At 43.3% G+C, this 19,248-nt stretch overlaps 1 protein-coding gene and 2 long non-coding RNA genes across 7 annotated transcripts in view; 2 read left to right on the top strand and 1 right to left on the bottom strand.

The window, feature by feature from the left end:
- LOC125915881 (uncharacterized) overlaps positions 1 to 7,137 on the top strand; it is a 38,036-nt gene extending 30,899 nt beyond the window's left edge. For all 3 annotated transcript variants that reach the window (XR_007455771.1, XR_007455770.1, XR_007455772.1), the window contains 2 exons: positions 188 to 283; positions 6,232 to 7,137. This is a non-coding gene — a long non-coding RNA (uncharacterized LOC125915881). The remainder of the gene's footprint in view (positions 1 to 187; positions 284 to 6,231) is intronic.
- The window catches only part of ZNF274 (zinc finger protein 274), a 30,228-nt gene extending 19,763 nt beyond the window's left edge, over positions 1 to 10,465 (bottom strand). Inside the window, exons 1-4 of one of the 3 annotated variants that reach the window (XM_049621851.1) lie at positions 10,316 to 10,465; positions 9,756 to 9,829; positions 8,875 to 9,001; positions 8,017 to 8,112 (exon numbers count right to left, since the gene is read on the bottom strand). In XM_049621851.1, the coding sequence (XP_049477808.1) occupies positions 8,017 to 8,112; positions 8,875 to 9,001; positions 9,756 to 9,829; positions 10,316 to 10,439 (421 nt within the window). In that variant the 5' untranslated portion in view covers positions 10,440 to 10,465. The other 2 variants (XM_049621852.1, XM_049621853.1) reach the window with 2 other exon arrangements.
- A 6-nt stretch (positions 10,466 to 10,471) lies between these two features.
- LOC125915892 (uncharacterized) lies at positions 10,472 to 18,962 on the top strand. The gene is made up of 4 exons (XR_007455787.1): positions 10,472 to 10,685; positions 13,319 to 13,400; positions 16,426 to 16,540; positions 18,568 to 18,962. It is a non-coding gene; the product is annotated as an uncharacterized LOC125915892 (long non-coding RNA).
- Positions 18,963 to 19,248: the final 286 nt, after the last annotated feature.

Below are 19,248 nucleotides of genomic sequence, written 5' to 3' on the forward strand. Positions count from 1 at the left end.
ATTCCTTGTGTAAGTCAAGGCTATTCATCTCTATTGTTATTTGTCACATTGATGAACTCTTATTTTTATTTTAACTATTTCAAAGGATTAGTTTAAGGTGGTTAATTGTCATGAGCTATCAATATTTCCTTTTTAATGTTTTTCTCATTTTGTGCTTTAGTGACAAAAATGCTATTATACCTTGCAGAATCTGTCAACATTCCAGCCTTGTCCTGTCATTGAACTGCTCGTGTTCCATCGAAATGGCCTTTTAACAGGAAGTTGGAAGATATTCACTGCCCAGGTCAGTAATAATAATAAGTAGCTGGCCACTTTGTTCTGAAAAATTTTTATAAATTATTTTAACATTTTTCCTAGGACCAATTTTGACAACCTTCCACTTTTCCAGAAATCTTTCCATTTTGTTGTTTGTTAATTTCTGGGCATCTAGGCTGTGTCAGGAACTGGTAACACAGCAGAAAGGAGGTAGCAGTTTCCTTCTCAGGAGGCTGTCACAGCCTGTCAGTATCTACATTCAGTGATTACCACCTGACACACATATTTGAACTTGTTTGTATATTTTCTAAAAAATGGTATTATGTGCATCTGCTTATCTTTATACGTGTTAAAGATACATATTTAAGAAATACACTTATCTTGGAGACTTTCATATCAGTACATGGAGCTGGCTCATGCATTGTTACTGTTGTATAAAGTTCTATAATGAAAATTACATGTGTTGCTGAATATGTGTGTAGTGTTATTTCCCTATATAGGTTTTTAGCTTGCCTTTGATTTATTCTGTTTAATCAAAGTTGGTTTTGAATTTTTGTCTTTCCAGAAAATTAGTTCTTGGGTTCTTTTTTTCTTCTCCATTTGATTCATTTATTTGTGTTGTATTTATCTTTTCTGTTTCCTTAGGACTTTGAGTCAAATGTGTAGTTCATTTGTTTTCCTTATTTAATTAATAGTGAGGGCATTTTCAGGTCTTGAAATTACCCTAGGTATTATATTTGGACACCAGGCAGAACGGTTTCCAGATAGAAGGATCAAGATTACATGGGTCCTAATGAGCAAATATGTGGAGGGTCACAGAATGTATTCTTGAATAAAGGTTTACACAGTGTTACCACACTCTGCTAGGCTGGATTCCTGCCAAAATATGTTTTGATAGTCACTCAAGATTCTAAACTCTTGACTCACTCCCTAGGATGTGAGCCTTTCAGAGTTCTTAATAGCACTATATATCTCAAGATTGCTCCTTATCATCCCTTACCTACCCTCTTGTCTCAAAGCCTGGCCTTGTCTTCATAGTCTCCTCTTTGAAGACATCCTCTTGTTTTTTTTACAATTTCTTCAATCATTTATTCACTCAAGTTTCCTGAGCTAGAGATGGAGTCATTGTCTTAGCAACTGGGGATATATATGGGAAACTGAAATAAAGACACCTGCTCTCTTGTTTAATATTTGTTCTAGGTGTTCAGTCAGATAACAGAACAAGTTGGAAAAGACTTCTTTTTCTGTATTTGTATACACATGTGATCAAAATTTTATTTAGAACTTGCCTTCTGTATGACTTATCTGGCATAAAAATAGGATGAGACATTTCATTTTTATTATTCAGTGTGGTTCTCTCCAGTGTAAGTTTTCTGTTTTGTTGTTCTGTCAAATAAGGTGGGAGCTAAGGCTAATGATTTGCCTGCACGGATTACATTGAGGATCTGCTCTCATAGGAGTCCTCTGATGTTGAATACAATGAGGACTCCTACTGAAGGGCTTCTTGCCAGTGGGTTCTGTGACTCCTGAAGCCTTCCTAAGACCCAATTACATTCTCATGATCCTGAGTAAGAGAGCTGTGCATGAAAGAAACCTTTTCACACAGTCATAGTCCCTTGGCTTTGGAGTTCTCATAGGTAATTATTTGATCTAAGAACTTTCCCAAATTCATTACAACTGGGTTTTTTTTTTTTTTGGGGGGGGGGGGGGGGGGGGGGGTCCAATATGAGTTTTCTCAAGTCACAGTGAATCAGGCCAGAAGCCTTTCCTGCTAGGATCATATTCCTGGGGTTTCTACCCTGTTTGAGTTCTCATGTCAAAAAATTCATGCACATTAGTTCCTCCATTCAAGGTCTTTGCATGTTAGTCTCCTCCCATGTGAGCCTTAGTTAAAGGCTGAATGAAAACAGGCCTTCTCACATTAAACACATTTTTTCAGTCTTGTTCTTGAATGGATTATCCTTTGTATAAAACAACTGATTTTCTACATCCCCCGTGTCTGCTTTATAGCCCATATGAATCCTCTCAGACTACACAAGGGATGAATGAAATCTAGAAGAGGATTTTCTTCTCTTCCTTCCAAAAAACAATCTTCTTGTAGATGTTATTTTTTTCTACTAAAGTTTGCACTGATTTGAGTATTGCTACATTCATATTTGTATGGCTCATCTCTCCTGCTTCATTACTTGCCAAGTCAAAAAAGTTAAATGTCTTGCAGGCTTTCCTATAATCACGATCTTCAATATAGTGTCTTCACCCTATTGCTTATCAATGATTAAATCTAGATTATATCTCAAGTTTTTTTTTTTTTCAATTTTTTTTAATGTTTATTTATTGTTGAGAGACAGAGAGACACAGAGCATGAGCATGGGAGGGGCAGAGAGGGTGAGACACAGAATCCGAAGCTGGCCATAGGCTTTGAGCTGTTAGCACAGAGCCCAACCTGGGGCTCGAACTCACAAACTGCGAGATCATGACCTGAACCAAAGTCAGATGTTTAACCTACTGAGCCACCCAGGTGCCCAGATCTCAAGTTTTCTAACCAAACTACACAGAATGGCAATACTTCCTTGAAAGGACACTGAGCAGTGGCTAAAGGTTTGAGTGCCATCAAATATCGTCCGTATTCCTGATCTTCACAGCATCTTCCCAAATCAGTGCCTTCTTAAAAACAAATGCCCTGGGGCGCCTGGGTGCCTCAATGGGTTGAGCATCCGACTTCAGCTCAGGTCATGATCTGGTGGTTCGTGAGTTCGAGCCCCGCGTTGGGCTCTGTGCTGACAGCTCAGAGTCTGGAGCCTGCTTCAGATTCTGTGTCTCACTCTCTCTCTGCCCCTCCCCTGCTCATGCTCCATCTCTCTCTGTCTCAAAAATAAAAAAAAAAAATTTTTTTTAATTTAAAACAAAAAAACATTAAAAACAAATGCCCTCTGTCTTAAGCACTTATTACTAAGTTTCCCTTCTGCTTCCACCAATGTCTGTGCTGCCATTTTTGCTATCAGGGACAGCTGGATAGCCATACAAAATGAGTTGCCTCAGAAAGGCTGAGCTTTCGACTTAAACTCAGTCCCTTGAGTTAGGGAAAGGCACAGCTACACTAGTGATGGGAGACAGACCACTGCTAGAGATGGTTGTCTCATCCAGTGGTAAATAGAACACGCTATTCCAAACATCTAGGATTCCCAAGTCTTTATGCACTGCTGGGACCTCCTTCTCGAGTCCAGAGAGGTGCACTCAGCTGGCTTCACAAACCTGTACTTGGACGTCTCTCAGTCCCTTCTCATTCATACTTATTTAACAGAACCAGTCAAGACATGTGACAATTCCACAAACTCTTGAATCTAGGTGAAAGCTATTAGGGAGTTCCATGTAAACTGTCAAAAGAATTATTTCAACATAAAAAGTAAAACCAGGGGTGCCTGGGTGGCTCAGTTAAGGTCTGACTTCGGCTCAGGTCATGATCTTGCAATTCGTGAGTTCAAGCCTCTTATGGGGCTCTCTGCTGTCAGCAAAGCCTGCTTTGGATCCTCTGTTCCTCCCTCTCTCTGCCCCTCCCGCTTGTGTGCATGTGCTCACTCACTCTCTCTCAGAAATAAACATTACAAAAGTAAAACCAAAACCTCTATTTCTACCCTTCAAAAGTTTTTGCCTCTGCCAGATTTCCTCGTATTATTGATTAAAACCAAAAATTCAGGAGTAGTAATTTTTCTCCTTTTTTCTTCTTTTAAAGTTGGATGTTGATATATAGAAAAAGAACATATATGGTAAATGCATACATTACAAAGAATACTCACAGGAAATCCCTGAAGCCTTCACCTACGAGAGATTCTTGGCAGCTTCCTTTCCTTTGGCCATTACTCACCTGGCCCCAATGAATCCACTATGAATGGGGAGAAGCCGATGCCAGCTTCTCCCCAAACCCTCTGCTACTCTCAGGCCAGGTGACCTCACTTCTTCCTTAGGTAGTACTACCACGGTAACCTGCCTTACTTCCATCTGCGTCCTATTAAGTTCTTTTTTCCTAAGCACCTGCAGTGAGCTTGAAAAGCTGTACCACACATCTGCCTGATAAAAACCAAACTACCTTCACAGTGAAGGCCCTGTGTGTTCTGCCAAACCTAACCTGCCTGTCAGTATACCTCAGTTACCTCCTACCAGCCCACTGGGTGACTCCATGTTCCCTGAATGTGCCAAGCTTATTCCATTTTCATGGTCACCCCAAATGCTGTTTCTGTGCTTGGAAGCTCTCTTCACCACCACTCTTATAGGTGTGTAGAATTCTTTCACTTTGGGGATTGGCTTAAAGCTCACCCCTGCAGTGCCCTTCAAAATACCTCCTCTAGTGTAATTATTCATTGCCCCCACTTTACACTCTTTCCCTTCTCAGTATTTAACCACTACTCATCTTTACAGAGTTATATCTGGGGAACTTGTTTGTAGAGGTCATAATCTATTAGACTGCGAAGTCCACAGTATCAGGGATTACTTTAGGTCTTTGGTTTACTACCAAAGTGTTTAGTATACTATATGGAACACAAGAGGAGTTCCACAAGTATTTGTGAGGTGTAAAAGGGGAGGCAGTGGAGGGAAAACAACATGTAAAGGACTCATTGTGACAGAGCAGAGAGGAGTCAGGCACCTGAGGCCTAGTCTGTAATAAAATGTCCTTATAAGCCTCTCTGGACAGGTGCCCCAAATCCCTCACGGCAACTAGATTCAGGGAACTACTGGATCATCCAGAAGTACAAGGCTGGAAGGTCTGCCAACACAGGACACGGGATCTGAGCTTCAGGGAGGATGAAACACAGACCTGCCACAGTCAGAGCCACAAGACAGGAAGGGACTTTGGGAGGCTAGATCACAGGGAACAGCCAGGGGGAAAAGACACCATGATGGGTGGATACAAAGTGCTTGTGTTGCTGGGGACCTTCCAGGTGACATAGTTTAGTGACCTATGCTAATGGATGTTAGAAAGGTTTTCAATGAAGAGGATGAAAAGAATGACTCAGTATGGAAAAGAAAAACCACTAATACTGAGCCATCAAACTGAGTTCAGAAAAAGGGCTCAGAGATTCATAGAGATGGCAGTCTATGTTGTGGCAAACAGAAGGACATCACCAAAGATGGGGATCAGGTGCAGATTTCGTAGCTGAATACTACCAGAAGCAGGTAGTTCCAATGTCATTTGCATTAGAACACAAAACAAAGGGAAGAAGAGAACATCCAAAGTTTTCTTTACAAAGCTGATAAAGATAATCGGGGCGCCTGGGTGGCTCAGTCGGTTAAGCGGCCGACTTCAGCTCAGGTCATGATCTGGTGGTCCGTGAGTTCGAGCCCCGCGTTGGGCTCTGTGCTGACAGCTCAGAGCCTGGAGCCTGTTTCAGATTCTGTGTCTCCCTCTCTCTGACCCTCCCCCGTTCATGCTCTGTCTCTCTCTGTCTCAAAAATAAATAAACGTTAAAAAAAAAATTTTTTTTTAAGATAATAAACACAAAAAAGAAATCCACCCACCTCCTGAACCTAATTTATGAATATGGATCTGTCTGTGGATGCCAGCAGCTCTTACCAGGGCACTTCCACATTTATTATGTCACTGTGTTAACTGTTCAAAGGAGAAAATCACTATGATCACCTTGGCATGACTATTAGGGAAAACGGGCTATTACTGATTTTCATTTATTAGAAAGGGCTAGATGACTATTGCTTTGTCCAGATAAAACTGACTTGAATCAAAACAGAGTCCAGCATCATGCTTGTCAAGACCCAGAAACTTTCCCATTTAGGTCACTCACTCTTCACACTCTCAACTTCAGTGTTTTGGAAGTACCAGCTGTGACAAAGGTCATTATGTAACTGGGCAAGAGTAAAACAATACTAATACGATTGCCTCCTGCTTTATACTTGCTGGTAAAATGACTGTACTGAGAAAATTGAGGCTCTAGTAAGACTGTTATAACTAATAAGAGAACTTAACAGCATGACAGGTTCATCTGGACCAACTACGCAAGACTGCAGAGGATTAACCTGAGCCGATTAACAGCAACCACTACAGTGAAAGCCCAACAGCACTCAGAAGGCCTGACATAGCACAGTGAAGCGAGATCTCTCTTTGTACATTTGCGCCAAAACTCGACTAGACCAATTCTGCATCAAGGAATTCTAAATGCAATCATCTAACAGGATTTTCTTAATGAACCCCTGACAAACTGATGTCAAGCCCTCATCTTGCAAACCAGGTGGGTGAGAATAGTTCATTGTTTGTTTTGTTTGTTTTTTTTTAGAAATAATGAGAGGAACTATCATTTATCCAAGTTATAAAACTACCATATGTACAGCAGTATGTGTACTCAGACTAAGATCAATGAAGCAGAAGGGACCAAGACCGAAGCCTATGCCCAATAAGTACCATGGAAATTTAGTCTGTAATAAGGACGGTGTTTCCAATAAGCAGAAGAATCTAATCAAAATTTGTTGAAAGAACATATGCTCCATACCATATACACAAAGAAACTCCAGATAAGTGCAACAATCAGACAAAAACAAACAAACAAACAAAAAACCCTGAAATACAAGAAAGTATTTATGAAATCTGCCTATCTATGAATGGGATAGGAATAAGAACAGATCTGAAAGGAAAAATACCTAAATTATATAACTTCTTTATGAAAACTAAATTTAAAGGTAGAAGATAAATGGGGGCGCCTGGGTGGCTCAGTCGGTTAGGCATCCGACTTCAGCTCAGGTCATGATCTCACAGTTCATGAGTTCAAGCCCCACATTGATCTCCGTGCTGACAGCTCAGAGCCTGGAACCTGCTTTGGATTCTGTGTCTGCCTCTCTCTCTGCCCCTCCTCCGCTTGTGCTCTGTCTCTCAAAAATAAATAAACATTAAAAAAAATTAAAGGTAGAAGATAAATAAATGTTGGTCTGGGATATCTGTAATATCAGTACCCATAATTAATACAGAGTTCCCAGAAAGAAGAAAAAAAAAAGGGAAAGTATATAAACTCACAAAAGTACAAATGGTCCATAAACATAAAAATATATGTAAGCTTCATGAGGGAAATGTCAACAAACTGAACATAGTATCAGATCTGCCAACCTTAAAAAGATCATTAAAAATCACTGGCAATGAAGGGGAAAAAGCTTTCATGTAATTGAGCAGCTATATGTATTTTTTAGAGAGCAATCTGTTGCTACCAGATTTTTAGCTTTTATCTTGGTTGATTCTAAAATTCTATTTTAAGAAATCCTACCTGCAAAAACAAAAACAAAAAACACCCCAACTTGAATATGCAACAACAAAAAATATGCAGTAATGTTTTTTGCAACAACCTGAAAGACTATCACAGGAGGAAACATCAAATGTGGACTACATAGCATCTGTTAAAATGGATACAACAGGCCTGTTTGTATCCAGTAGAACACCCCCAAGTCATAAACTTATTCATATACACACATGAAAACATCTATAAAAAAAAGTCTGGCCAGACGCACCAGTTACTGGTGATCACATGAAGGAAGAGTAGTAGAGCAGAGGAGCCCCTAACAGTCAACTGGCCACTGGTAACAAATTCTCATTAAACCAAGTAGTATGCCCCTGACTCAGACCAGAGGAAGAAACAGTCTGATTCAGCATGTCTGAGCTAGTCATCACAGCACCCCATCTGGGGGTTTCCCCTGTCACCTTGTTTTCTAAGACACCAGTCCCTGACTAACCAGCCCATTCCCTGCCAGGACTCCCATGGGCCTGGGTCTCACCTGAAAAGGTGTCTTGAGGAATTCCTCTCTCCACCGACCAGAGCGCTTCCTCCTCCTCTAACTGAGATACCACATCTGGCTTGGAAAGCTGATGTTCTGCCCAAGGGAAAAGAGACAGGGCTTGGGGGTCTGTGTTCAGGAGAAAATGCATTCCTCCTGTGGCACATGCTGTCCCTGAATTCTTCCCTGCAAGGGCATGACTTCTGGTCTACAGCAGTGATGATAATGCAGTCCATCCCCTTTGTCAATTACTTGCCTTCCTGGACTCCCTTGCCAATAAAAGTGGCAGTGGGACCCCAGTTCTGGCCAGCAAGACACAAAGGGAAATCTGTCAGCTGGAGACGTTAGGGCCTTTTTTTTTTTTCTTGCTAAATAATGGCAGGTGTGAGAAGAGAACTAGCCAGGACTGTCCCTTCGCCTTCTTTCTTCCCTGAACATGGATATGATGTTGGGTGCCTCAGCCATGCAGACACTAACATAAGCGTGGAAAAGTTCACACTAAGCACTGGGAAATGGAAGGGATCAGTCTTCAATGATACTTCTGATCTTTTGGGACATTGACCCCACATCCTCCGGAATTGTCACAAAAATGAACATCTATTGTAGCTGGAAACATTCCTGATAGACCTACCTCCCTAGCAACTCAAGGCCTCTGAGGGATGGACTAGGCAGCTTTAGAAGTCATGTGAAGATGCCCTTTCCCTACAGGTACAAAGTAAAGCCCTCTCCCTCAGACTCCAGGACCTTGACAATTGCACTCTGATCCCTGCAGCCTGAGCCAAAGCAGACACACACTTCAGAGGCACCACATTCGTGCTGCAAAGCGCAGATCTTTATTGACATGGAGGCCATCCTTACCCACTGAGACCAGGTTCCTGTAGTTCTCCAACATCACCTCCCTGTACAGGGACTTCTTTTCGAGGTCCAGCAGTCCCCATTCGTCTGAAGTAAAACCCAAGGTCACATCTTCAAAGGTCACTGGTTCCTAAAACCCACAGGTTTCTGTTCAGCCAGGGTCTGTCATCACCCACGCTGACAGGAAGGGAAAGGCTGACCCAGCACATGAGGGCACAGTCTACAAGATGACCTGAAAGCATTCCCGACGTCTCGTGTGTTTCTGCGTTTGTCTGAAATTGAGCAAACCCAAGCTTGACCCTATTCAGGTCACAGCAGGGAAGACATGTGAAGCCAGAGAGAGTTCTTTATTCGCTGAAGATCTCCCATTTCTTATTAACTTGGACATTCCAGTACTAGTATTAGCGTCTATGCGTCTTATTAGGGAATTCTGCGAGCTGAATCATCACACCCAAGCCTTCAGCTCCCATCCATCGCCTAGGCTGCTTCTACTTCCTTCAATGGTCAAGGATCCATCCTCCTCTATCGTTTTTTTCCTAGTGATAGAGCTCTCATCCCCTCCAGCTTTGATGCCAAAATGGCTACTGAAATGTAAATATAAACCTAATCCCTACTTAAACCTGTCAATACCTATCCTCGATACAGAGGATAAACTAGAGTCCCCCAGAACCTGACCTGTACTCTAACCATTCCCTTGGAAAGCTAAGCAACCAGCGGTTCCTCCATTCAGCAGTCTCTCATGCCCAGCTAGTCTCTCAATCCTCCCGAAGATGCTCTGAAGCCTGAAGGCATCTCAAGGGAAGGTGGCATCTCACTACCACCCTGCCCCCCCCCGCCCCCCGATCCCGGGGTAGACTCAGAAACTCAAAGAAGCCTCTACTCACACGAAACCAGGCCGTCGGAAGCCCGGAGGCCATACCTTTCTTCTCCTCGACGTACCTCGTGGGAGTGGGCAGTCCTGAGAAGGTCGAATTTGGGAGGTGGAAGGGGTGTTAGGTCTATGCGGTAGGGAGCCCCCTACTTAGCCCAGAACCGGCATCATCAATGTGAAATAACAGGTCCACCCGCCACCTAGAAAAACGCGCTGAAGGGGTCGTCTCCACCTTCTCCCCGACGCCTGGAGGGCCGGTTTCCCCCTGGTCGAGAGGAGATCGTCCTCATACCTTTCTCACCCAGAGGAAGTTACACCCTTCCCTAGTCCGCACGCGCCCAGAACGGGTCGGCCCACCTTAAGCCCCACGCCTGGAGGGAGTTGTCTTCCCTTTGGGCCCCGGGTTCCCGACCACACCGCCCCTTCCGGCCCCGCAGCAGGAAGACGGCAGGCAAGACCGGCCTTGGACTCCAGAGGTTGGTGGGGAAGGGACTGAGGCCGCACACCCCGAAGAGTGGCCCCGGGATGTCTCCGCACAGCGCCCGACGGGAGCGGATTTCGCGCCACACTCACCCAGTGCGCGGCGCACAATGGCGACCGTCGGCCCGCGGCGAAATGCGTCAGCGCGCAGGGCCGGACTACAACTCCCAGCCACCCCTGCGGCGTGCCCGCCCGACCTCTCCCAGGCGGCGGCCATGTTGGCCGGCCATCTCGGATGGCAAGGGAAGCCTGGGCGGGCCGGAAGAGGGCACTCGCCAGCGACCCTTGGTGGTCCAGCTGGGTCGGGGGGGGGGGGGGGGGGCTCGAGTCGGGTACGCCAGGCCGCGGCGCCTCAACACGTTCCCAAGCAGCGGCGCAGGCCAGAACAGAGTCGTGCTCCGCCACGAGGGCGACCACTCGTGGGAAGGACCGGAAGTTGGGGAAGGGACGGAGAGCAGAGAGGGTGGGCCGGAAGTAGATTAAAGTTGGGTGGAGGAATGGCGGGAAGGATTACTACATTCCTTGGCGGAGGAGGAAGAGCGGGCAGGGCCTGAAGCGTAGAGGGTTGGGGCTGCTATTCCTACCCAACGTGAAGGAAGGAAGGGCAGGAACAGCGTGGGAGGGAAGCGTACAGAGGGCGGAGCTAACGTCCAGCCAAGCTCGGGGAGAGGAGGAGGAGCGGGCGGAGAGCGGGTAGGAGGGGGGAGGAGCTAAAGTCCACCCAAATACCGGGAGGAGGCTGTGGTAGGAAGGACGGAAGTGAGTGGGGTCGGTGCTAAATGCGGATCCTCGTATAAGGGGAGGAAGAAGGGCAGGAGGGGGAGGAAGAAGGTAGGAGGGGGAGGGAGGGCCGGAAATGTGCTGGAGACGGCCTGGGTCCTGAGAGGAAAGGAGGGCGGGCCTGCCCCGAAGGTGCAGGTGGTGCGGCTCTGTGTCCTCCAGTTGTAGGCAGGGGAGAAGGGTCAGGCTTAAATGTCCACTCAAGTTGTGTGTAGAAAGGCAGGGTTAACTGTACCCTAGGAACGGGTGTGGGGGTAGGTTGTGAAAGAAAACCAGAGCTAGACGTAAGCTAAAACGGTGGAAATAAATTTTATTCACCATAATGTAGCTACAGGGGAAGACACACTCCAGTATAGACTTGGGCTCAATTCTGAATACCAGCAGATCAAGTGGGGATTTATAACTAAACAAGTTGGAGTTGGGGGTGTTAGCTGATAAATACACAGTCCGGCGGCTTTTGGCCGTACCAACCTAATAAGATTATTGCTGAAGGCAGGCCTAGGTGATCTGATACCACCTGGGGGCAGTCGTGGGGATGAAGTTTGATCAGTTTTCAAGGGTAGAGAATTCTTATTAAACTGACAGGATTCTTGCTAAAACTGGATTCTACAAGGAAGTACATGGAAGGTTGTTGGGGAGAGGGTTCAGGGGAGTCTGACTAAAGTTTGGGTAAGCAAAGAATCTTAGGGAGGAGGAGTGGGATGGGTAGGATCCTCTGCACAGTGTCCTCTTCTGGGAGCCATGGTGCCCCTGTCTAGGAAATGAAAGAAGACTTGTTTCTGCCCATGATCTGGTGTGTGCTCGTCTTCCCTGGGGGCCAAGGACTAAGTAGTCTCTTATCTTCCTCAGAGTCCAGTATCTGGTGTTTTCTCATCTTGGTCAGGTCCCAGGGCCTACTGTGGTCTTGACTTCTTCAGGGTCCAGGCTTTGATGTTCTTGGGGCTCTCCTAATTTTCTTGGGCCCCAGACTTCATGGATTCTCCTCTTGGAATTTCCCAGCAGGTTTTAGCAACCCTATGCCTCCCTTTGGGTCATCCTGTCCACAGCCTGCCAAACTTGTTCCAGGCGTTGTTATTTATTTATTTGTTGAGAGAGAGAGAGAAATATCTTAAGCAGGCTCCACAATGTGTGCAGAGCCCATCACAGAGCTCGATTACACAATCCTGGGATCATGACCTGAGCTGAAATCAAGAGTTGGATGCTTAATGGACTGAGCCACTCAGGTGCGCCCAGGAGTTGTTAATTTTTATTGTTACTGTGGAGAGCATCTACCTGCCAGCTGCACATTGTTCATCATATTTGTTGCAATAAGACAGTCTTGATTTTGATTAGTATTTACTCAGAAACTGAGAAGAAGTCTTTTATACTAAGAGTATTTCCTTGGATTTTCTTGTGGCTATTGTAGAGAAAATACAATCTCCATTCTGTAAGTAATTTGGCTTCTTCCTTTTCCATATTTTGACTTAAAAAAAAAATCTATGTTATAGCCCTAGGTAGTGTGACAGAGCCACATTAATTAGTCATGTTATTTTTGCTTTGTGTTGGATGTGACTGGGGATGCTTGTCATGGTTCATCATCCAGTTTGATGAAGGACGTTAACATCTTAAGGAAGCAAGTCCCCTTGGAAGTTCTGTCAATTTCTGTTTATATGGTATGGGATAAAAACATGATTTTCAGTTAAAAGGTGATTTTCAATAAATATATTATTGGAGACTTATTCATGAAAGCCACTTTAAATACAGCTTTTAATGGGGCACCTGGGTGGTTCAGTCAGTTGAGCATCTGACTTCAGCTTAGGTGGTAAACCCCACATCAAGCCCCACATGGGGCTCGCTGGCCTCAGTGCAGAACCCACTTCAGATCCTCTGTCCCCCTCTCTTGGCCCCTCCCCTGCTTGTCCTGTCTCTCTCAACAATAAATAAACATTAAAAAATAAATGTAACTTGGGCGCCTGGGTGGCTCAGTCGGTTGAGCGTCCGACTTTGGCTCAGGTCATGATCTCTCAGTGTGTGAGTTCGAGCCCCGCGTCAGGCTCTGTGCTGACAGCTCAGAGCCTGGAGCCTGCTTCAGATTCTGTGTCTCCCTCTCTCTCTGCCCCTTCCCTGCTCATGCTCTATCTCAAAAAAAAAAAAAAAATTTTTTTTAAATAAATAAATATAACTTTTAACAATAAATTCTGTGCTCTTTTTCCCACTTAGCAAATTAAGCATGCTACTTAGTTTACTGTGATTGATTATGTTAAAGCATTTCTGAACAAATAATAACTATTATGCAAGTAAAATATAAAAAATGTCATGTATCCTGTTTTCATACAGGGCCCCAATCCCTTATTCAAAACCTTCAGGGCCAGAACTGTTTTGGAATTCACAAGTGTTTGGATCTTAACAGGATAGTAAGGTACGTATGTCACATACTATGTAACATCTTGAGCAGGAGCAGAATGCATGAAAAGTCACACTAGGTTGGAGAAAATGTGTAAATAGCCTTGTTATTTCTGGTAAATTTGGCAGATACATAATAGAGGAAGAAACTTCATTACAAAAGCTTTTGGAATTTAGAGTTGCAGAAAAGGCATTGTGGATCATATGTAAAAATGGCTAGATTAGCAATACTTGTTTCATTCAATTGCAAAGTTAAAATTTTTTTTAATATTTATTTTTGAGAGAGAGAGAGAACGAGTGGGGGAGGGACAGAGAGAGAGGGAGACACAGAATCTGAAGAATGATCCAGGCTCCAAGCTGTCAGCACAAAGCCCAACATGGGGCTCGAACCCATGGACTGTGAGATCATGACCTGAGCCACTCAGGTGCCCCCATTCAATTGCAAAGCTTAATTTGTACTTTTCCTCTCAATATACTCCATATAGTCAAAGACATGTTTATTGAGATACTAAATTGTTGCAATATATTAACATTCTTCCATATACTTTCTTTAATATTCCACTACTGATTTAACATAGGACTAAAAATAAGAGATATAAAACTGTATATTGGCAAAATCACTATGGCAGCTGGTGGCACTCAATGGAGTCTTAAACGTGCCATAAGACTGAATCATGGACCTAATTTGATCTCCACTCACCATTGTCTATTCTTCTTTCACCGTACAGAGCATCTCAGATTGTTTCATGTGAGGGGAACACACATTTAAAAGTCATTTCAAAAAGGAAGAAAAGTGGGGCACCTGGGTGGCTCCGTTGGTTAAGCAGCTGACTTCGACTCAAATCATGATCTAGCCGTTCACAAGTTCGGGCCTGCGTTGGGCTCTGTGCTGACAGCTCAGAGCCTAGAGCCTGCTTCAGATTGTCAATCTCTCTCTTCCCCTCCCCCACTCTCTCTTTCTCTCTTAAAAATAAATAAATAAATAAGTAAATAAACCTTAAAAAATTTTTTAAAAAAGTAAGAAAAGAAAGGTCAACCTTTTTGTCTTTAAAACAGATAGGTGTGTTCAGCTGGCTCAGTGATAGAGTATGTGATTCTTGATCTCAGGGTTGAGAGTTCAAGCCCCTTGTTGGCCATGGAGCCTACTTAAAAACAAAAAAACAAACAAAAAAACCCCACCCAAACCAAAACAAAAAACCCATGGGTCTCTAGGAGACTTCTCAGAACTCCTCAGACCTTGAGAACTTCAAGTTGGAGAAGCAGAAATAAATTAGCATTTTACCTATAAATTATTAGTAATAATTTATTAAATTATTCGTAATAACTGTTTCCCAGAAAATACACCTTTGGATCTATTTATTACTGCTAAACATTTATTCTTTGCCTGTTCTCCCCAACATCAAAGATAACGTTCCCAGCTGCTTGGCTTCAGCAACATCAACCGCCTCCCCAGAAAGACATTTCACTAGATGTTTCTCTTAGAGCTATATTGTTTATTGTATAGTTCTAGTTAATGTTTTCATCCAGTATTATGTTTGAAGCATCAAACTGATCTGAGGGGCCGTTACAAACTCCAATCTTTCTTCTTGAGTCTCTCTCCATTCTTCCTCTGTTCAACAACCATGAACGGATATATATATCCAAGATGAAAGAAGGATATCAGCTCTTAACAAGCTTAAATTAAAAATGGGGCACCTGAGTGGCTCAATCAGTTGAACATCTGACTTTGGCTCAGGTCATGATCTCACAGTTCGTGAGTTTCAGCCCCACATCAGGCTGTCTCCTGTCAGCACCGAGCCCACTTTGGATCCGCTGCCCCTGCCTCCTCTGCTCGCTCTCTCTCTCTCTCTCTCTCTCTCTCTCAAAAATAAATAAACATTAAAAACTTATTAAAACTCCCTGGATATTTATGTTACCACAAATAAGATATGAAACAGATCTAACTGCTGTAACTATTGGAAAAGGAAATAGATGCACTTATTATTAACAGATAGTGTTAGCACACCTAAAAAAAACTCAACTGGAAAATTTAAAAAATCAATGAGGTTGCAATAAACCAGGCAGAGTAATAAATAAAGACACATAAATCAACACACACATACACACAAAATCTCTATAACCCTAACAAGTATATTGAAAGGTTTCTGTCACAGTAGAATCATAAAAACATGAAATGTCTGGGATTAATTTGTTGGGAAATGCAGGCCACCTATATGAAGATAAGTTTCTGGAAAGAGTTACAATTAAATTTGCATAAATAAAAATGCTTATCATGTTGCAGGATGGGAAGGCCAATTGTTAAATCCCAAATCATCACTAGGCTCAATGCAATAGTAAACAGGATTACAGCAGGGCCTTTTGGAATACTGGCCTCACACTTTACTCTGTATTTCCTTCTTTCTCAAAATGTAGGAGAAGGAACTGACTGTAGTTTTTCATAAGAACAATCAATATGGAATCAAATTCCTCTCAAGGAGAAATATTCCCAGAAACTATTACTTCAAAAACATTCTTTGTTTTTTTGTCAATAAATTTAGACTTCAGGGGTGCCTGGGTGGCTCAGTCAGTTAAGCGTCCAACTTCAGCTCAGGGCATGATCTCACCATTTGTGGGTTTGAGCCCCACCTCGGGCTCTGCGCTGACTGCTCAGAGCCTGGAGCTGCTTCAGATTCTGTGTCTCCCTCTCTCTCTTCCCCTCCCCTGCTCACGCTCTGTCTCTCAAAAATAAATAAATATTTTAAAATTTTAAAAAAATTTAGACTTCAAAGCCATCCATAGCATACGGTTATAGCCACAGAACTTTTTTATGATGGTGATAGAAGACTCATTTTATGGTTCAGCAAGTTGGCACAAGTTTTTTAGGTAGAGGTGTGTGCTTCATTTCAAACACTTATGTCACCTTCTATAAACAGGGACATGAGGGGAAGACTACCCATATCTGCATGTGTAATTTGATGAAGCTACCACCTCCCCTGGGTCCCACTCTGCATTTTTACATCATACCCTTGGATATCTGAAATGTCTCGCTGCCTTCTCTGCAGCCCCTTGCCTGTGCCTTGGAGATTGCTGCTGAGTTAACTTGGCCCTTCCTGCTGATTGCGGTGGATCTCTGCTCTTTGTGGGTTGTCCACCTCCAGAGGATTGGCTCTAAATCAGGTGAGCAAGGGTCAGCCTGAGCCTGCAGAATTTGGTTACCTGTGATGGCTACTTCTAGGAGTCCCTAAATAGTAGCTCAGCGTGACTAAGCAAGAGACTTGAAAGCAGAAGCTAGTTGGGAGCAAGAAAGGGTTGTAGTGTAAGAAGTTTGGTTTGGTTTGGTTTGGTTTGGTTTGGTTTGTTTTCCCCCAAGTGACAGAATATGTCACCATTCATTATCTGATATTGCATGAAATCCAGAGGCAGAGGGCTTCCAGGGATGGTTCCTGGGCTCGACTCTCACCCTTAGCCAGGTACTGTCCATCTTTTCTTAGTGTATTGCCTCCCTTAGTGTATTGCCTTGGTTATTCCTAAAGCTTGTGTCCTCATGGTCTTAAAGTGGTTGTCACAGTTCCACACATTACATGAAGCCATGCAACATTCGGCTGAAGATATTGGCATCAGGGAGTGTATTTGTTTCCTGTACCACTGTAACAAATTACCACATGCTTTGTGACCTAAAACAACACAAATTTCTCATCTCACAGCTCTGGAGGTCAGAAGGTCAAATGGGTTAATGGGCTAAAATCAAGATGTTGGCAGAGCTGCATTCCTTCTAGAGGAGATTCTCTAGGGGAGAATCCATTTCCTTGTCCTTTCCAGCTGCTAGAGGCTGCCTGCATTCCTTGGCCCATGGTCTCTTCCTCCAACACTAAAGTCAGCAGCATGCCATTTTCAAGTCTCCCTCTGACTCTGACCTCTGCTTCAATAATCACATTGCTTTCTTGGACTCTGCTTCTCCTGCCTCCTCTTAAGCAAGGATGATTGTGATGACATTGGTCCCACTACATGTAATCCAGGATGATCTCCCCATGTCAAGATCCTTAACTTAATTACATTTGTGAAGTCCATTTTGCCCTGTAAAATAACACATTCACAGTTTCCAGGCATTAGGATATGCGCATTTGGGGGAGCCATTACTCTTTGTAGCACAGAGAAGGGATAAAATCTTTCCCCCAGAAACCCTTTTTCTCATAGACTTCCTCAAACCCCATTGGCCAGGATTGACACTTGTGTCTATATCCTGTCTGTGAGAAAAGCTGTTAAAGAGAGTGGCTGACGTTTTGGCATCTGTAGAGGGAGATGGGCTCTCGACAATGAGGAGGGTGACACAGCAATAGAGGTTGTCAAAAAAGTCTTCTTAGGTGAGGCCCCTCTGCCACATAGGCCTCTCAAGTTGAGTTATAAGGCCACATGCCAAATCTGAGAGCAGTTTATACTGGAATTTTCTGGGCTTGCTACTAGAAGCAAAGATCTAGAACTTAACGAAGTTTCAACATCCAGGGGACAGCAAGGAGATGGGGATCCTGGAAGAGGATTTGATGGTTGTGCTGGAAAGGAAAGGTGGTATTCCATGGAGTATTAGAGGAGCAGGATCTCTTCCTTGGGTCTAGGAGGGAAGCCAGCATTTCAAAAGATTCTTATAAAGGGGGAGGGAGGGGAAGGTCTTCAGAATTAATGTGTGGGACCTTCCTCTTCATCTTTTCCCCAAGAACACGCCAGATACCCTTTTGGGCAGCTGTGGGTGAGGTTTCCTCCCGATCCCAACTTTTAAAGGTATTTTAGTTGAAGTTTGTGAGATGTGGATGATCCATGGAGTGTGGACATTCCACCAGATTAGGGTATGTCTTTTTTAATCCTTCCTGTATCCTGACTATGCCCCTAGAAGTGTGAAGATGCACACTACTCTTTATGATACCTTTCTTAAAGTTAATAGTAGAATGCCGTTTGTGAAATATTGGTGACTTAGTATAAAGCTCTCTGATTTGTTTGAAGTGATGGCATTTGGATTATGCAGGGGAAAAATTCGATGACCTATTCTTCAGTTCTCCCCATGAATACTATAAAATTATGCATATATTGATCCCCATGATACTAAAAGTGATCTTTGCATGACACCTCAAATTTGATGGTTCTCTAATTCATATAGGATGTAAGAAGATAGATATGGTATTGTTATAACCTTTACATTTTATTGTTTGTGGCAGTCATCCCTATGAGACGTTTTCCATCATGCCTAGACCCTGAGTCCCATTAAATGGTGTTTCTATGGCAAATCAAGGAGATATGTAGAACACAACTGCTTATAACTGCTTATCCATGATTGTAGTGAACCACAAGTGCAAAGTCTTATTACATGCAGTCACCTGTTTATGGGTCAAATATACCTTGTGTATTCTGCCTCCTTTGTGATTTCTGATGTCAAATAAAATGGAATTTCAACTAATAGCTTTTCCATATTGATTACATTCAATAAGTTTCTCAAATCTATGTGAATTTCCCAGTGTCAAATAAGGTAATAAGATGATAACCATAGTTGAAAGCCTGCCAACATTGACTCCATTCACAGTGTTCTGTAGTATGAGTCCTCTTGCGTTGAATATAGTAGGAACACCTCCTGAAGGCTCTTGCATGCTGATTACATATATAGGGGTTTTTCCCAGTATGAGTTCTCTTATGTAGCAACATGAGTACTGAGCCATGTTTATTAATTAATTTTTTAATTTTTAAAAACATTTATTTATTTTTGAGAGACAGAGAGCACAAACAAGTAGGGGAGGTGCAGAGAGAGAGGGGGCAGAAGATCTAAAATGGGCTCCATGCTGACCCCAGAGAGCCCCATGCGGGGCTCGAACCCATGAACCATGAGATCATGACCTGAGCCGAAG

This window comes from Panthera uncia, assembly GCF_023721935.1.
Source record: "Panthera uncia isolate 11264 chromosome E2 unlocalized genomic scaffold, Puncia_PCG_1.0 HiC_scaffold_19, whole genome shotgun sequence".
Lineage (NCBI taxonomy): Eukaryota > Metazoa > Chordata > Mammalia > Carnivora > Felidae > Panthera > Panthera uncia.